This window comes from Melanotaenia boesemani, chromosome 1 (genome assembly GCF_017639745.1).
Source record: "Melanotaenia boesemani isolate fMelBoe1 chromosome 1, fMelBoe1.pri, whole genome shotgun sequence".
NCBI lineage: Eukaryota > Metazoa > Chordata > Actinopteri > Atheriniformes > Melanotaeniidae > Melanotaenia > Melanotaenia boesemani.
Window position 1 is genome coordinate 44,087,282 of NC_055682.1, and position 15,161 is coordinate 44,102,442.

The following is a 15,161-nucleotide window of genomic DNA, read 5'->3' on the forward strand; positions in this document are numbered from 1 at the left end:
GGAGGCCCACCACCGCCAGCTTTCACAGAAGCTTTGGAGAAAACAGGTTGAGGTCCACTCCAACCACCGTTCACATAGACTGAGGAGAAAACAGGTGGAGGTCAACTACTACTACCACCACCGTTCAGAGAGGCTGAGGAGGAAACAGGTGGAGGTCTAACACCACCACTGATCAGAGAGATTGAGGACGAAACAGTTGAAGGTCCACCACCACCACCGTTCATAGAGGCTGAGGAGGAAACAGGTGGAGGCCCACCATCACCAGCTTTCACAGAGACAGAGGTGAAAACAGGTGGAGGTCCACTACCACCACTGTACACATAGACTGAGGAGAAAACAGGTGGAGGTCAACTACCACTACCACCGCCGTACAGTGAGGCTTAGGAGAAAACAGGTGGAGGTCCACCGCCACCAAAGTTCACAGAGAATGAGGAGAAAACAGGTGGAGGTCCACTACCACCACCACCGCCATTCAGAGATGCTGAGGAGAAAACAGGTGGAGGTCCACTGCCACCACCGTTCACAGAGACTGAGGAGAAAACAGGTGGAGGTCCACCGCCACCACCGTTCGCAGAGGCTCTGGAGAAAAACAGGTGGAGGTCCACCTCCACCACCGTTCACAGAGACTGAGGAGAAAATAGGTGGAGGTAAACTACCACTACCACCACCAATCAGAGAGATTGAGGAGAAAAAAGTTGGAGGTCCACCACCACCACAGTTCAGTGAGGCTGAAGAGAAAACAAGTGGAGGCCCACCACCGCCAGCTTTCACAGAAGCTATGGAGAAAACAGGTGGAGGTCCACTACCACCACCGTTCACATAGACTGAGGAGAAAACAGGTGGAGGTCAACTACTACTACCACCACCGTTCAGAGAGGCTCAGGAGAAAACAAGTGGAAATCCACTACCATCACCACTACCGTTAACACAGACTGAGGAGGAAACAGGTGGAGGTCTAACACCACCACTGATCAGAGAGATTGAGGACGAAACAGTTGGAGGTCCACCACCACCACTGTTCATAGAGGCTGAGGGGAAAACAGGTGGAGGTCCACTACCACCACCGTTCACATAGACTGAGGAGAAAATAGGTGGAGGTAAACTCCCACTACCACCACCAATCAGAGAGATTGAGGAGAAAACAGGTGGAGGTCCACTGCCACCACTGTTCACAGGGGCTGAAGAGAAAACCGGTGCAAGTTCACCTCCACCACCGTTCACAGGGCCTGAGGAGAAAACCGGTGCAAGTTGACCTCCACCATCGTTCACAGAGGCTGAGAAGAAAACAGGTGGATGCCCACCACCACCAGCTTTCACATAGGCTTTGGAGAAAACAGGTGGAGGTTCCACTACCACCACCGTTCAGAGAGGCTGAGGAGAAAACAGGTGGAGGTCCATCACCACCACCGTTCCGAGAGATTGAGGAGAAAACAGATGTAGGTCCACCACCACCACCATTCACAAAGACTAAAGTGAAAACAGGTGGAGGTCCACCGCCCCCACAGTTCAGAGAGGCTGAGGAGAAAACAGGTGGAGGCCCACCACCGCCAGCTTTCACAGAGATAGAGGTGAAAACAGGTGGAGGTCCACTACCACCACTGTACACATAGACTGAGGTTAAAACAGGTGGAGGTCAACTACCACTACCACCGCCGTACAGAGAGGCTTAGGAGAAAACAGGTGGAGGTCCACTGCCACCAAAGTTCACAGAGAATGAGGAGAAAACAGGTGGAGGTACACCGCCCCCACAGTTCAAAGAGACAGAGGTGAAAACAGGTGGAGGTTCACCGCCCCCACAGTTCACAGAGACTGAGGAGAAAACACGTAGAGGTCCACTACCACCACCACCGCCGTTCAGAGATGCTGAGGAGAAAACAGGTGGAGGTCCACTGCCACCACCGTACACATAGACTGAGGAGAAAACAGGTGGAGGTCCACCGCCACCACCGCTCGCAGAGGCTCTGCAGAAAAACAGGTGGAGGTCCACCGCCACCACCGATAACAGAGATTGAGGAGGAAACAGGTAGAGGTCCACTGCCAGCAGCGTTCACAGTGGCTTAGGAGAAAAGAGGTGGAGGTCCACCACCACCACCGATCAGAGAGACTGAGGAGAAAACAGGTGGAGGTCCACTGCCCCCACCGTTCAGAGAGATTGAGGAGAAAACAGGTGGAGGTCCACCACCACCAGTGTTCACAGTGGCTTAGGAGAAATCAGGTGGAGGTCCACCACCACCACCGATCAGAGAGACTGAGGAGAAAACAGGTGGAGGTCCACCACCACCACCGATCAGAGAGACTGAGGAGAAGACAGGTGGAGGTCCACCACCACCACTATTCAGAGAGGCTGAGGAGAAAACAGGTGGAGGCCCACCACCACCAGCTTTCACAGAGGCTTTGGAGAAAACAGGTGGAGGTCCACTACCACCACCGTTCACGTAGACTGAGGAGAAAACAGGTGGAGGTCAACTACCACTACCACCACCGATCAGAGAGACTGAGGAGAAAACAGGTGGAGGTCCACTGCCCCCACCGTTCAGAGAGATTGAGGAGGAAACAGGTGGAGGTCCACCACCACCAGTTTTCACAGTGGCTTAGGAGAAATCAGGTGGAGGTCCACCACCACCACTGATCAGAGAGGCTAAGGGGGAAAACAGGTGGAGGTCCACCACCACCACTATACAGAGAGGCTGAGGAGAAAACAGGTGGAGGCCCACCACCACCAGCTTTCACAGAGGCTTTGGAGAAAACAGGTGGAGGTCCACTACCACCACCGTTCACGTAGACTGAGGAGAAAACAGGTTGAGGTCAACTACCACTACCACCACCGTTCAGAGAGGCTGAGGAGAAAACAGGTGGAGGTCCACTGCCACCACTGTTCACAGGGGCTGAGGAGAAAACCGGTGCAAACTCACCTCCACCACCGTTCACAGGGCCTGAGGACAAAACAGGTGGAGGTCCACCACCACCACCGATAAGAGAGATTGAGGAGGAAACAGGTAGAGGTCCACTGCCAGCAGCGTTCACAGTGGCTTAGGAGAAAAGAGGTGGAGGTCCACCACCACCACCGATCAGAGAGACTGAGGAGAAAACAGGTGGAGGTCCACTGCCCCCACCGTTCAGAGAGATTAAGGAGAAAACAGGTGGAGGTCCACCACCACCAGTGTTCACAGTGGCTTAGGAGAAATCAGGTGGAGGTCCACCACCACCACCGATCAGAGAGACTGAGGAGAAAACTGGTGGAGGTCCACCACCACCACTATTCAGAGAGGCTGAGGAGAAAACAGGTGGAGGCCCACCACCACCAGCTTTCACAGAGGCTTTGGAGAAAACAGGTGGAGGTCCACTACCACCACCGTTCACGTAGACTGAGGAGAAAACAGGTGGAGGTCAACTACCACTACCACCACCGTTCAGAGAGGCTGAGGAGAAAACAGGTGGAGGTCCACTGCCACCACTGTTCACAGGGGCTGAAGAGAAAACCGGTACAAGTTCACCTCCACCACCGTTCACAGGGCCTGAGGAGAAAACCGGTGCAAGTTGACCTCCACCATCGTTCACAGAGGCTGAGAAGAAAACAGGTGGATGCCCACCACCACCAGCTTTCACATAGGCCTTGGAGAAAACAGGTGGAGGTTCCACTACCACCACCGTTCAGAGAGGCTGAGGAGAAAACAGGTGGAGGTCCATCACCACCACCGTTCCGAGAGATTGAGGAGAAAACAGATGGAGGTCCGCCACCACCACCATTCACAAAGACTAAAGAGAAAACAGGTGGAGGTCCACCACCACCACCATTCACAGGGGTTAAGGAGAAAACAGGTGGAGGTCCACCACCACCACCGTTCACAGGCGTTAAGGAGAAAACAGGTGGAGGTCCACCACCACCACCGTTCACAGGGGTTAAAGAGAAAACAGGTGGAGGTCCACTACCACCACTGTTCAGAGAGCCTGAGGGGAAACAGGTGGAGGTCCACCACCACCACCGTTCTAAGAGACAGAGGAGAAAACAGGTGGAGGTCCACCACCACTCCTGTTCAGAGAGGCTTTGGAGAAAACAGGTAGAGGTCCACTATTGCGGCATTATCATGCCAAAATCCCGCGAGAGTAAACGAGATCCCACGCGAGAGGAATTGAGATCCGCGCGCAAGTTCCACGGGGCGTTGTGGAGATACGCGCGCGAATGAAGCAGTCCGAGCGCGCGTGCGCGCGAGCGGGCAGTATCTCCCCTCGCCTGAGTTTGCTTGCTTGCAGGGAATATCGGAGCCCTCGCGCGGACAATGTCTGCTCGCTGGCTCATGCTGCTCACTCGCGGTAAAGTTTATTGGCAGTAGGTGGGCGGGGCCAGCAGGTTTTCTGTCATTACACACGATTGGCTACAGTCCCTGTCCTCTGTGATTGGCTGTCTCACTTGGAAAAGAGGAAGACGAGGAAGCGGGAGTCGTCTCGGTGTCTCGGCCACATGGCAGATCATCGGGAGGTAAGTTATGCTGCATATTTTGCAACACTAATATTATTTTTGAAAAAGCTTATCATTTCTATAGCTCTTTATTTCGTTAAAATATACGAGGAACTTAATTTACATGGCGGCTGCTTTCTGCCAACAGCTTATAGTTGTAAAGTTGATGTAAGCTAATGCTAGCTGCCTTACCAGTCCTTGATTTGGTTTCGTCTGTTTGGTAGGAACAGTTGCAAGTCGCTGCCAAGCGGATTGTAGAATTACTTAAAACTGCCCTGGCTAACGAAGCAGACCCATCGTCACAAAATCGTAAGTGTATTGTCAATATTGTGTAAGATTATTTAGTAATGTCAGTCCATAAAGATTCCGTTTCATTGTTTTTAATGGTTTCACATTAAGCAGTCACTAATGCCTACTATCAGCCTGAAGAGCATCTCAAAAATAAAAGATCTGATGTCTCAGCAAAATCAGGAAAAAGTAGCCAATGCATTCATTTCCATGCTTCATTATTACAACAGTTTCTTTACTGGCTTCCCTAAAAAAAAAAGAAAAAACAGACAGCTGCAACTCATTCAGAATTCTGCTGCCTGACTTCTCACAAGGCCCAGAAGCCAGTTCTGAGGTCTGTCGCAGTCTGTCAGAGGATAGACTTTAAAGTTCTGTTGCTGGCCTATAAAGCACTTAAGGATTTAAGCTCTAAATACATCAATGACCTCCTGATCCAGTAGGAACCCACTAGACTCCATAGGTCATCTGGATCTGGTCTTTTCTTTTATCAGTTCCTGGAGTCAGAAACAGACATGAAATTGCGTTCAGCTTCTATGCCCCAAAGATCTGGAACTTTAGGGCTGGGTTTAAAAAATCAATCAATCAATTTAAGAATAAAAAAAAAAAATCAATCGATTCTGAAAATACCAAAATTGATTTTATTTTTTTTTTAAAGAAAGAGCATTCTTTTATTTGGCCATTCTTTTACTGTAGTGTTTCTGTTAAGACTGTATTCTGTTTAACATGTGACGTTGATTATTTTCACAAATAAATGTTATGTATGTGACATGCCAGTGCTTCTGTACATGTTTTAATGGAAACCTGACTTACACACTGTTGAAAGGTTGCTTCAGCGTTTCATAAAAATTGCTATCTTCAAATGTCTAATATTCCAAGAAATATTGATGTGAAATGATTATCTGAAGATGAATTGATATTGAATCGAATCGAAATTAATCTAAGTCAAATAAATTTTTGCTCTTGTGAATCAAATTGATTCAGGAAATTTGGAGTGATCCCAGAAAGCCTCAGATCAGCTAAAACACTATTTAAATCCAGGTTATAGACCGCCTGTTCTAAGCTGCATTTACATAGATTTCATGTACTTGTTAAGATTTTAAATCATGCATTTTATTCTTTTACTTTTTGATACTTTCTTTTTCCTATAATGTAAAACACTTTGAATTGCTGTTCATGAGATATGCTGTACAAATGAACTTGCCTACACAGTAACAACAGTAAAAAACTATATATATATATATATATATATATATATATATATATATATGTATATGTGTGTATGTATGTGTGTGTATATATATATATATATATATATATATATATGTATATATATATATATATATATATATATATATATATGTGTATATGTGTGTGTGTGTGTGTTTTTATTGATGTTTGACTGTGTGGTTTCTAAATCAGAAAGCTACTAAATGGCAATTCCTCCTCCATTTTACATTACCATGAGCATCTTAATCTGCTTTGGTTCAAAAACAACTGCACTTGGGCTGTTTAAACCTGGACTAGATAAAGTTGATGACAGCTACTGTATGTTCAACAGTAGGTTTTGTAATTTTTTTTCAGTGTTACTTCCTATCTTCGGTGTGTTGGTCCTTCTGGGAAGTTGAAGACAGATGTAGTTGTTTTCACAGATGAGGTTCAGGTTCAGGGAGAGCAACTGGCAGGGAGCAGCAGACAGCCTCTCACACAGGGACAGCAGCAGTCTGCTCTTGGCAACAGGGAGCAAGCTGGGATGAGATGCATTCAGGTAGCCCAGGGGCAGCAGAGAACTCCTGGTGGTTCTCCAAGAACATCAAGAAACACAGTGGAGCACAATATGGCCAGGTTTGGATGTGTTGTACACAAAGTCTGTTCCCATCATCACTGTGATGGAACTGCATTGACATTTTCAGCAAAATTGTCGTTGTCGTAATAACTAAGTCTTCTTGAACTAAAAACAGATTATTTTGAATTAATCTTGTATAACAATCTTTCATTACATTCTTATCTCACAAGTTCTCTTTCAACCTTTAGTGCTTTTCCTGGACTGTTCAAATCAGGGAAAGGCTACACTCCATATCCCAAAAGAAGGACTGCCAGTGTCAGATCTACGTCTATTCAGTTTTTTCTGCTGGATAAGTGCGCTGAGCGAACACCAAAGTCTTCTGACGAGATGACCCTTCTCCAGGCTGGACTTGGCCGACGGACTGTCAGTATTCCTGAACATGCTGACCATTCCCAGGTAAAGGCCTTTACATACTCCGTGAGAAGCGAGTACTTTCTTCTTGCCCTTGAGGCTCCGAGATTGCCGGATGTGATTGAGGACCACATGGAGCTGGGAGAACTTTTTTCTCTTGGGGCTCAGAAGTGTTGTGGGGTTGGTCGGACATGTGAGGTGGGCCCTAGGTAACCTGTGAAAGCATGAATGGGGACGTAGTGACCTCCACATTTTTACTGTTACGAGGATGAATGAACAGCTTTAACTAACAGCTGATCGAGGTGCAAAGAGAGTACAAAAATGTTTCCAACACTGTAAATAAATACATGGATACTGCCGCGTGCACAGTCCTGCACTGTCACTGACCAAATTTCATGTAAAATAAAAAATAAGCGGGTCAACTGGCTCGTTGCACAGAGAAACACAGACGAGCTCCCCTGCAGTAATGTATGTATGTATAGGCCTTAATCTAGAAGACAAGGAGTGGGATGGAGATGTACCTTTTTGGTTTAAGCATCAGTAACAAATCTGCATGAAAAGAACATTCACAAATGGAAGGTTAAATTGTAAATCTAAACTTTTTGCTTTCCTTTCACCGTTTAGATATCAACAATACTCATGGATACATACCCAAAAATGGCCCCACTGGAAGGTGCCTGGATGCTGTATAAAGCCGCTGGTTAGACTAAATCTCTCTTATTCCAATAACTTCTGTCTTAGGTGTTATCGGTTGAATAAAACAAATTTCACTTTACAACTACTACTACTGGTAGTACAACCTATTTCTCATATTCTTAATTGTTGATACATTATTGTATTTAAATATCAATAACAAAAACTTTATTCTTTATAAAATTGTACATACTATCATGTAGGAGGATCAGGACAGCGGAAATTAAGTATTCTGGCACCAGAGGCAGAAGGCTACACTGGAGCCTACATTGCCAAAGCTTTTGGTGGAAAGGGCTGCCTGTACATCATGCCCATCCAGGATACTTTAGACACCTCACCCTTGCCATACACATCCAAGGAGTTTGAAAAGATGCCAAAAGCCCGATGTGCCACTTGTCATCTGAACATGCCAATTCAGCTATTGGCTTTACATACCCAGGAATGTGAGCCAGGTAGCTCTGCAGACAGCAGATCCTTTGAATCGGTAATGTCAGCTCAAATGTGAAACTAATAATTTTCAATACAAGACCATCACTACACAATTGTCTTCAATGTACTGCTTTGATCATCTTTATGTTCAAGACTTTGGAACCTGATGTGGTGGTGATAGATGTGGATTCTCCAGCTTTGAGCAGTCCTGTGAACGTAAGATCAAATAGGTTTAGCTCTGTTGTAAACTATTCAATGTACTGTATGTGTTTTTAACATTGGTTTTACATTTTGTTTTAGACATCCCGATTTGTGACCCCATCTACAGCTGTCTCTCAGAAGATGGAGGTTAAGGTAAAATGATCTATTGCTGGTCAATTACATTACTGCAGATGATTTGGCATCTGACTGACTTAAAATATTGTTTAATAGGTGGCCTGTCCGTTGTGTGCCAAGTTGTTTCCAGAGTATTCTGTTGAAGTACATGCCAGCACCTGTGGAGAAAGGTTCTCCTCCATTATGCACATTGTTCATTTATTCAATTTATCTTTCTGAGGCATTTAGAATTTTTTTCAACTTTTACAAGGATTCCCCAAAAGAAGGCACATTACCGTAACTTTTTGCTTCCAGTACTGGGCGAGAGATGGACACCACTGAATTGAATGATGACAGGCATGCGGTAGAGGAACTTGGAGGGGAAGATAACCAGTGTAACAGGTACCTCTGAAATGGCCTTTCCAGAAATATGCATAGCTGAATTACTTATTTCCTGGAGGTTTACATATATATATTATGTTTTCATTCTAGTCTGGCCAAAGTCATCCACACATTGCAGGGACGTGTTGACACAACTGCAATTTTCAACATTTGTGTCACAAGAGAGGACCTGTTTACCAGGGGCATGGGACAGTGGAAGCGACAGAAGAAGTCTTCTCCACAAAATCCTCTCAGAGTTTCTTTCATAGGAGAACCAGGAGTTGACAATGGGGCTTTGAGGAAAGAATTCTTAACAGGTACAGTTTTTTTTCATGTCATACCTAAACAAATAAAATAAAAGTCACTATATTATACTATTTCCCACTCCATCCTTCTGACTAGACTCTCCTCTATTGGCATTACCCACACCCCTCTTAACTGGTTCAAATCATACCTTTCTGGCCGCACTCAGTTCGTACAGCTGAAATCATCCCATTCCCAGTCACTCCCAGTCACCACAGGTGTGCCCCAGGGCTCAGTCCTGGGGCCCCTGTTGTTCATCATCTACCTCCTCCCCCTCAGTTATATTTTTAGAAAACATCACATACATTTCCATTGTTATGCGGATGACACCCAGCTCTATCTCTCCACAAAGCCAAACTCCACTCTCCCACCTACCTCACTCACAGATTGTCTTCATGACATTAAGTCCTGGTTCACTCCAAACTTTCTCAAATTAAACAGTAGTAAAACCGAAATGTTACTAGTTGGCACCAAATCCACCCTCTCTAAATCTGATAGTTTCTGCATTCCCATTGATGACTCTTCCATCTCTCCCTCCCCTCAGGTAAAGAGTCTGGGTGTCATCCTCGACAGCACTCTTTCTTTCACATCACACATTAATAACATAACACGGTCCGCATACTTCCATCTCCGCAATATCAACCGCCTACGCCCCTCTCTCACCCCTCACACCACCGCCATACTTGTACACAGCCTGGTCACATCAAGCTTGGATTACTGCAACTCCCTTCTGTTTGGTCTTCCCCAGAAATCAATTCATAAACTTCAGCTGGTACAGAATGCAGCAGCCAGAATCATCACTAGAACCCCATCCATCCATCATATCACCCCCATCTTACAGCAGCTCCACTGGCTCCCCATCACCCATCGCATTCACTATAAAATTTTGCTGTTAACCTTTAAGGCCATACACAACCTCGCCCCTCCATATTTTTCTGATCTCCTCCGTGTTGCCAAACCGGTCCGTTCCCTCAGATCCTCCTCTGCAATTCACCTCATCTTCACCCCCGCTCGCCTTGTCACCATGGGGAGTAGAGCTTTCAGCTGCTCTGCTCCTCATCTGTGGAACTCACTCCCCCCTGACCTCCGCAACTCTGATTCTATTCATCTGTTCAAATCCAAATTGAAAACACATCTGTTTAAACTGGCTTACTCATTATAATATGTACATTGTTGCAATCACTGTTTTATGTTTTTCTTGTATTTTATTTGGATTTATTCATTGTTGTGTTTTTATTGTACGGTGACCTTGAGTGTGAGAAAGGCGCCTTTATAAATAAAATGTATTATTATTATTATTATTGTATGGATGTCATCTGTTCGCATGCAGTCTTCTCCGTCAAATAACTTCAGGGCTTTACATGATGTTTTCTGTTTATTATCCAATAATATAATCAGAGGTCCACGTAACTGGTACTAAAATGCTACTACCCTGCAACTTTTAGATGAATTCCTTCTCCAACACAGCTGAATCCATATGGCTGAATTATCTCATGTGCAGCCATTCAGCTCTGCAGGCCAGGTAACGCAAAATTTCTGATTTCAGCAGTGTTGGCGAAGGAATACATCTAAGTTCCAGGGCAGTAGCTCTTGATTACCAGTTATGTGCACCTCTAAATATGATATATCCTCTATATATGAATTCATGTTTTCTTTAAATCATAGAAATGATGACAGGTATTGAAGCCCACTTATTTCAGGGAGGAAGTGCTGGGAAAAACCCCAATTATTCAATCACAGAGTACCATAAAGAGAATTTCAAGTAAGTACAATTGCATACACAATGTCATAGTTGTATATTTATCATTTTGTTGATTTAATAATACATTCACTCCTACAGAACAGCTGGAGAGATCATTGCTGTCTGCATAACACAAGGTGGTCCTCCACCAAACTTCTTCCGAGAGTGGTGCTTTGCCTACATCTCTACTGGGGAGATTAACAAAGACCTCATTTGCAAAGATGATGTAACAGATCCAGAGCTCAGACAACTTATAGAGGAGGTGTGTAATTTATTTATTTTCCTTTATGCACTTTGGTTTATAATCACAGAAATAGTAAGAATATAAGTTGTAGAAGTTTATGTTACTGATGACCTCATTAACAATATTTTTCCTTCTAAGGTCGAGATGGCTGAACCTGAAGCTCTAAACAACCTAATGGACAGAATATTGGCATGTGGATACAGTGGTCTTCTAACACAGGACAGGAAGGAAGAAATAATCAAGTGTGTTAATTTTACAAGTGTTTCTTAGTGACATGATGCTTCCAACATCCATTTCTTCCATTTGTCAACTGTATTTCCTCTTTTTAATAGGGCCATTATCTTGCACTCGTGTCTTCGTATCTTACCGATGCTGCAGCAAATTTCCTCAGGGATGCAGCTCTATGGCTTGAATGAGATGATTGGACAGCAACCAAACACATTCCGGCCACTGTTTGTTCCTGGGCTTTTGGAAAAGGTCAGTATTGTCACAGCTGATTGCCTCCAACAACTTGAAAATTTAAGATTAAGTAAATTTGGGATTTTTAACTTTTTTGTTTAAATCTAAGCCGGACGCTGAATTCCTGATTGGATCCTTGTCTCCAACCTTGAGTGATCAAGGCTCACTAAAACGTCAGAGGGAATCAAAGATTGTGAACTTCTTTCAAGATTTCCTCCAACAGATTGAAGATGAAGGTAATATTTTGCAGTAACAAAACTGCAAAAAATTTACTTTAGCTTTTTGAATGTTTAGTTTACATTTAAAGGAAACATATCTATATATATACATATAATATACATACATACATATAATATACATATAATTTATGGTTTATATAAAGTAAAACTGCAATCCTTTGGTCTGAAATCGTTGTTAGTATAGCTCTACACACCCCTTCTTAACCCCTGTTCTGAGGTGTTTCTTTACAGCCAATGAGAGCAGCTCGTTTTGATGCTGTCTCTTTAAATCTGAACAGACATTTCACCCTTCCTGGTCACAGTGTGTTTTTTTCTCGTTTTGACTCCGCCCCCTAGCCTCTTAGCCGCTAACGATCGGCAGAGAATGTTTTTCAAAAATAACATGAAAATATTTAGCGGAACCGCAGCAAATATAGTGACGTAATAGATAGAAAAACGTAATAGATAGAAAAACGTAATAGATAGAAAAACGTAATAGATAGAAAAACGTAATAGATAGCGGAGAAAACTAAACAGACTGAAAAATATGACCCAAAAAGAATAAGATTTATATGCTGCACCGGAAGTGAATAAATTACATTTTTCTGCACTCCGGAACGCTCGGAAAAGACAAAAACAGGTATTTAAGGGCTTAAAGTGGAGTTTCCATTATATGTCCCCTTTAATTCAGACTATGATACAGATTTAATGTCTATATTCTTCCCTAATTGACATCTTTTGCCCCTTTTTTGTGTACACATGAACAGCAGATGACAGCTGAGTACCGCTGCTGTGCTGGACAGCATCATTTAAGAAATGTTGATGTTAAATAATTTAATCCTCAGCATTTTGAAGGTGTGATGCCGTCACCAGCTGTCAGTGTAGGGGGAGCACAGCTTTTTCTGGAATGATTTCTTCTGCAGCTTTGCTGCAGTTTCCTACAACACATGCTCTCTGTTGTGGTTTTGGGAGGGGCGGGACTTGGTGATATAGTGTGCCTCGGTCTGCATTTGTGATTGGTTGGGAGTAAATAACTTTAGTATTAAGCTACATGATAGGCTGGAATGAAAAAGGTATTGCAGACACGCCCATTGATCAATATATATAATCATTGAATTATTGCACAGCCTGAACATTTAAATATTTCTGAAACTATTTTTAATGTTTGTGTATTTTCTTGACATCTTTATTGACTTACACACATTCTGCAGATTTTTTTTATCTCATCACAGCGTATAATGTTAGAATTTCAATTTGGAGAAAGGTAGTATGACATGTTGATTGCATTACACCAGATTTGTTTTAACATTGCAGTTTACTAGCTGTAAACTGTTGGCCCGGAGTTGCCCTGACTCATCAGGTGAAGCCACTGCCTTGCCAATCAGTGACCTGCACTCTGTAGACATTACATTTTTTCAGTTTGACTTGGTAGCCTAAAACCTTGCCAGAGTAGGTGGTGGTGCAGAAAATGTATCGACTCATCATGGAAAACCTCACAAACCGACTTGAGTTGAACTGAGCTGAGTAGTTGCAAGTGGTAACGGGGATTTTGTACTACTATTACTGTGGTGCGTTATTCTCTTCTAAGGCAAAACTTCTAAGGTTGTTGGTCAGTAAAAGTTATGTGTTAGGAATTAGATATGAAGCAGTAATGCCTGATTTAATTCACTTCTTGTTGCGAGTATTCAGATGCCAGATATAAAAAAATAAATTGTTAAGCAATTTTAAACTTAAGTGAAGCTATTCATTTCTGTGTATTATTTTTAATTGCCAACTTGTTTCAGAGGAGGAAAATTGCTTCCTGAAGGAGACCATGAAGACCATGCAGACGGAGTGTGAGCTTGAAGCTGGACATGGGACAGAGATGGAGAAACCTAAAATCACTGTTAGTTGCTTCCTTCAGTGGCTTACTGGACAGGCACATGTTCCCATCACCTCCACAGAACGTGAAAGATTCAAGATACAAATAGAATTTGACCAATATTGCGTAGTGCGCTATGGTGCACACACCATATGCTTCCCTGTCGTCAATGCATGCTGCAACTCTATCACGTTTCCAACACAGCACCTCAGCTCATATCCAGAGTTTGTTAATCTCATCACACAGGCCATCAGTAACAGTAGGGAGTTTGGTCGTGTATAGATGTACTTCGTGTTTTTTCTTTTAATGTGTTTAAAACAGGACATTGTTCAGTCATACAGTTGAACACATCCAACCACTCATGCAGGAAAGTCATTGCATACAATGTATTGTGTTTCCTATTTTTTTGTTGCGGTTTGTAGTACAAACTTGATTTTTCATACATGTACATAACTGTTACATGTAATCCATTACAAATCAAAGCATTTTTGATAAAGTATTTGATAATGGTGAATTAGCTGCCCTGTCTTTTGTGTTGATGTGAATACGTCATCAAGCCACGGTCTGTTTTTAATTTCTTGCTAGTTGTGCAATCTACTGGGTAAAGGCTAATTCTAATTTGAGGCAGAATTTTATAATAGAAATTTTAGATATTGCGCCAGAATTAAAAGTAACGAATTATGAGATTACTTTAGTCCCAGCTACAACAGGACTTGTAGACAATAGACTACCAGAACCTTACATACACTGAAAAAAAAACTTTTTTTTTTCTCAACACATGAAGTTAAATTAGACCAAGCTTATCCTGTATTAGGTCATAATTACCCTAGTTATTTCTGTTTGCTAATTTGCCACTTGAGAAAATATTAAAACTGATTTATTATCTTGGATGTCAAAATAGGAATGAAGACTGGTTGCCTAACAGTTGAGAATTCACCTGCAGAATGAAGATGTAGAGATCCATATTTTTCATTGTCACGAGCAGCTAAATTTTATTAATTCACCGAACTTTTGATTTTGAAATGGACTGTAATTTCAATTTATTGTAAAATAAGAACGGTTGTTTTTTATTTTATTTTATAGAACGCAATTGGAAAAATACAAACTATCGTAGAGGTAGTGAACATCTAACATCTCTCGCTCTAGGGAGCGTACAGAAAACGAGAGGGGTTAAATATTCAAGTATCGAGGTATATAACTAGGAGCCAGAACAAACGGAAGAATAAGAAAAAAACAGCATCAACGACAAAGAAAAAACATTGGGATTTTGACCAAAACAATGAAAAAAAAAAACATTTGGTGTGAGATATTAATGGCAGTTTTCCAGGTTTTTAGTTTGCTTATGGAGCTGTAATACAGTTTAAATTAATTTATAAAACGTGAGGAGGGTGTATGCAGTACTTTGCTAAAACAATATTAACTAGAAAATGCTGTTATTGCATAACAGCAAGTGTGAATGCCTTTCATGCTGAACGATCGGACTGAAATGCTCAAAGATAGTTAAAGAAGGTTAAAAAGGGCTGAAATGTCTTTTTTGAAGAAGTATTTATTAAGCTGAAGTGAAAAGTTGAAGGATTTA

General features: G+C 42.9%; 1 protein-coding gene across 1 annotated transcript; it reads left to right on the forward strand.

Annotated features, from left to right (window-relative positions):
• The first annotated feature begins 478 nt into the window (after positions 1-478).
• LOC121653198 lies at positions 479-13,927 on the forward strand. The gene is made up of 21 exons (XM_042006549.1): positions 479-791; positions 1,126-1,600; positions 3,365-4,104; positions 4,252-4,311; positions 4,418-4,477; positions 6,394-6,586; positions 6,776-6,983; positions 7,563-7,638; positions 7,835-8,115; positions 8,214-8,276; positions 8,361-8,414; positions 8,493-8,566; positions 8,691-8,777; positions 8,868-9,073; positions 10,725-10,821; positions 10,900-11,062; positions 11,183-11,286; positions 11,377-11,521; positions 11,613-11,739; positions 13,506-13,606; positions 13,904-13,927. The coding sequence occupies exons 1-21, from the start codon at positions 479-481 to the stop codon at positions 13,925-13,927; spliced, it is 3,651 nt and encodes a 1,216-aa protein (XP_041862483.1).
• Positions 13,928-15,161: the final 1,234 nt, after the last annotated feature.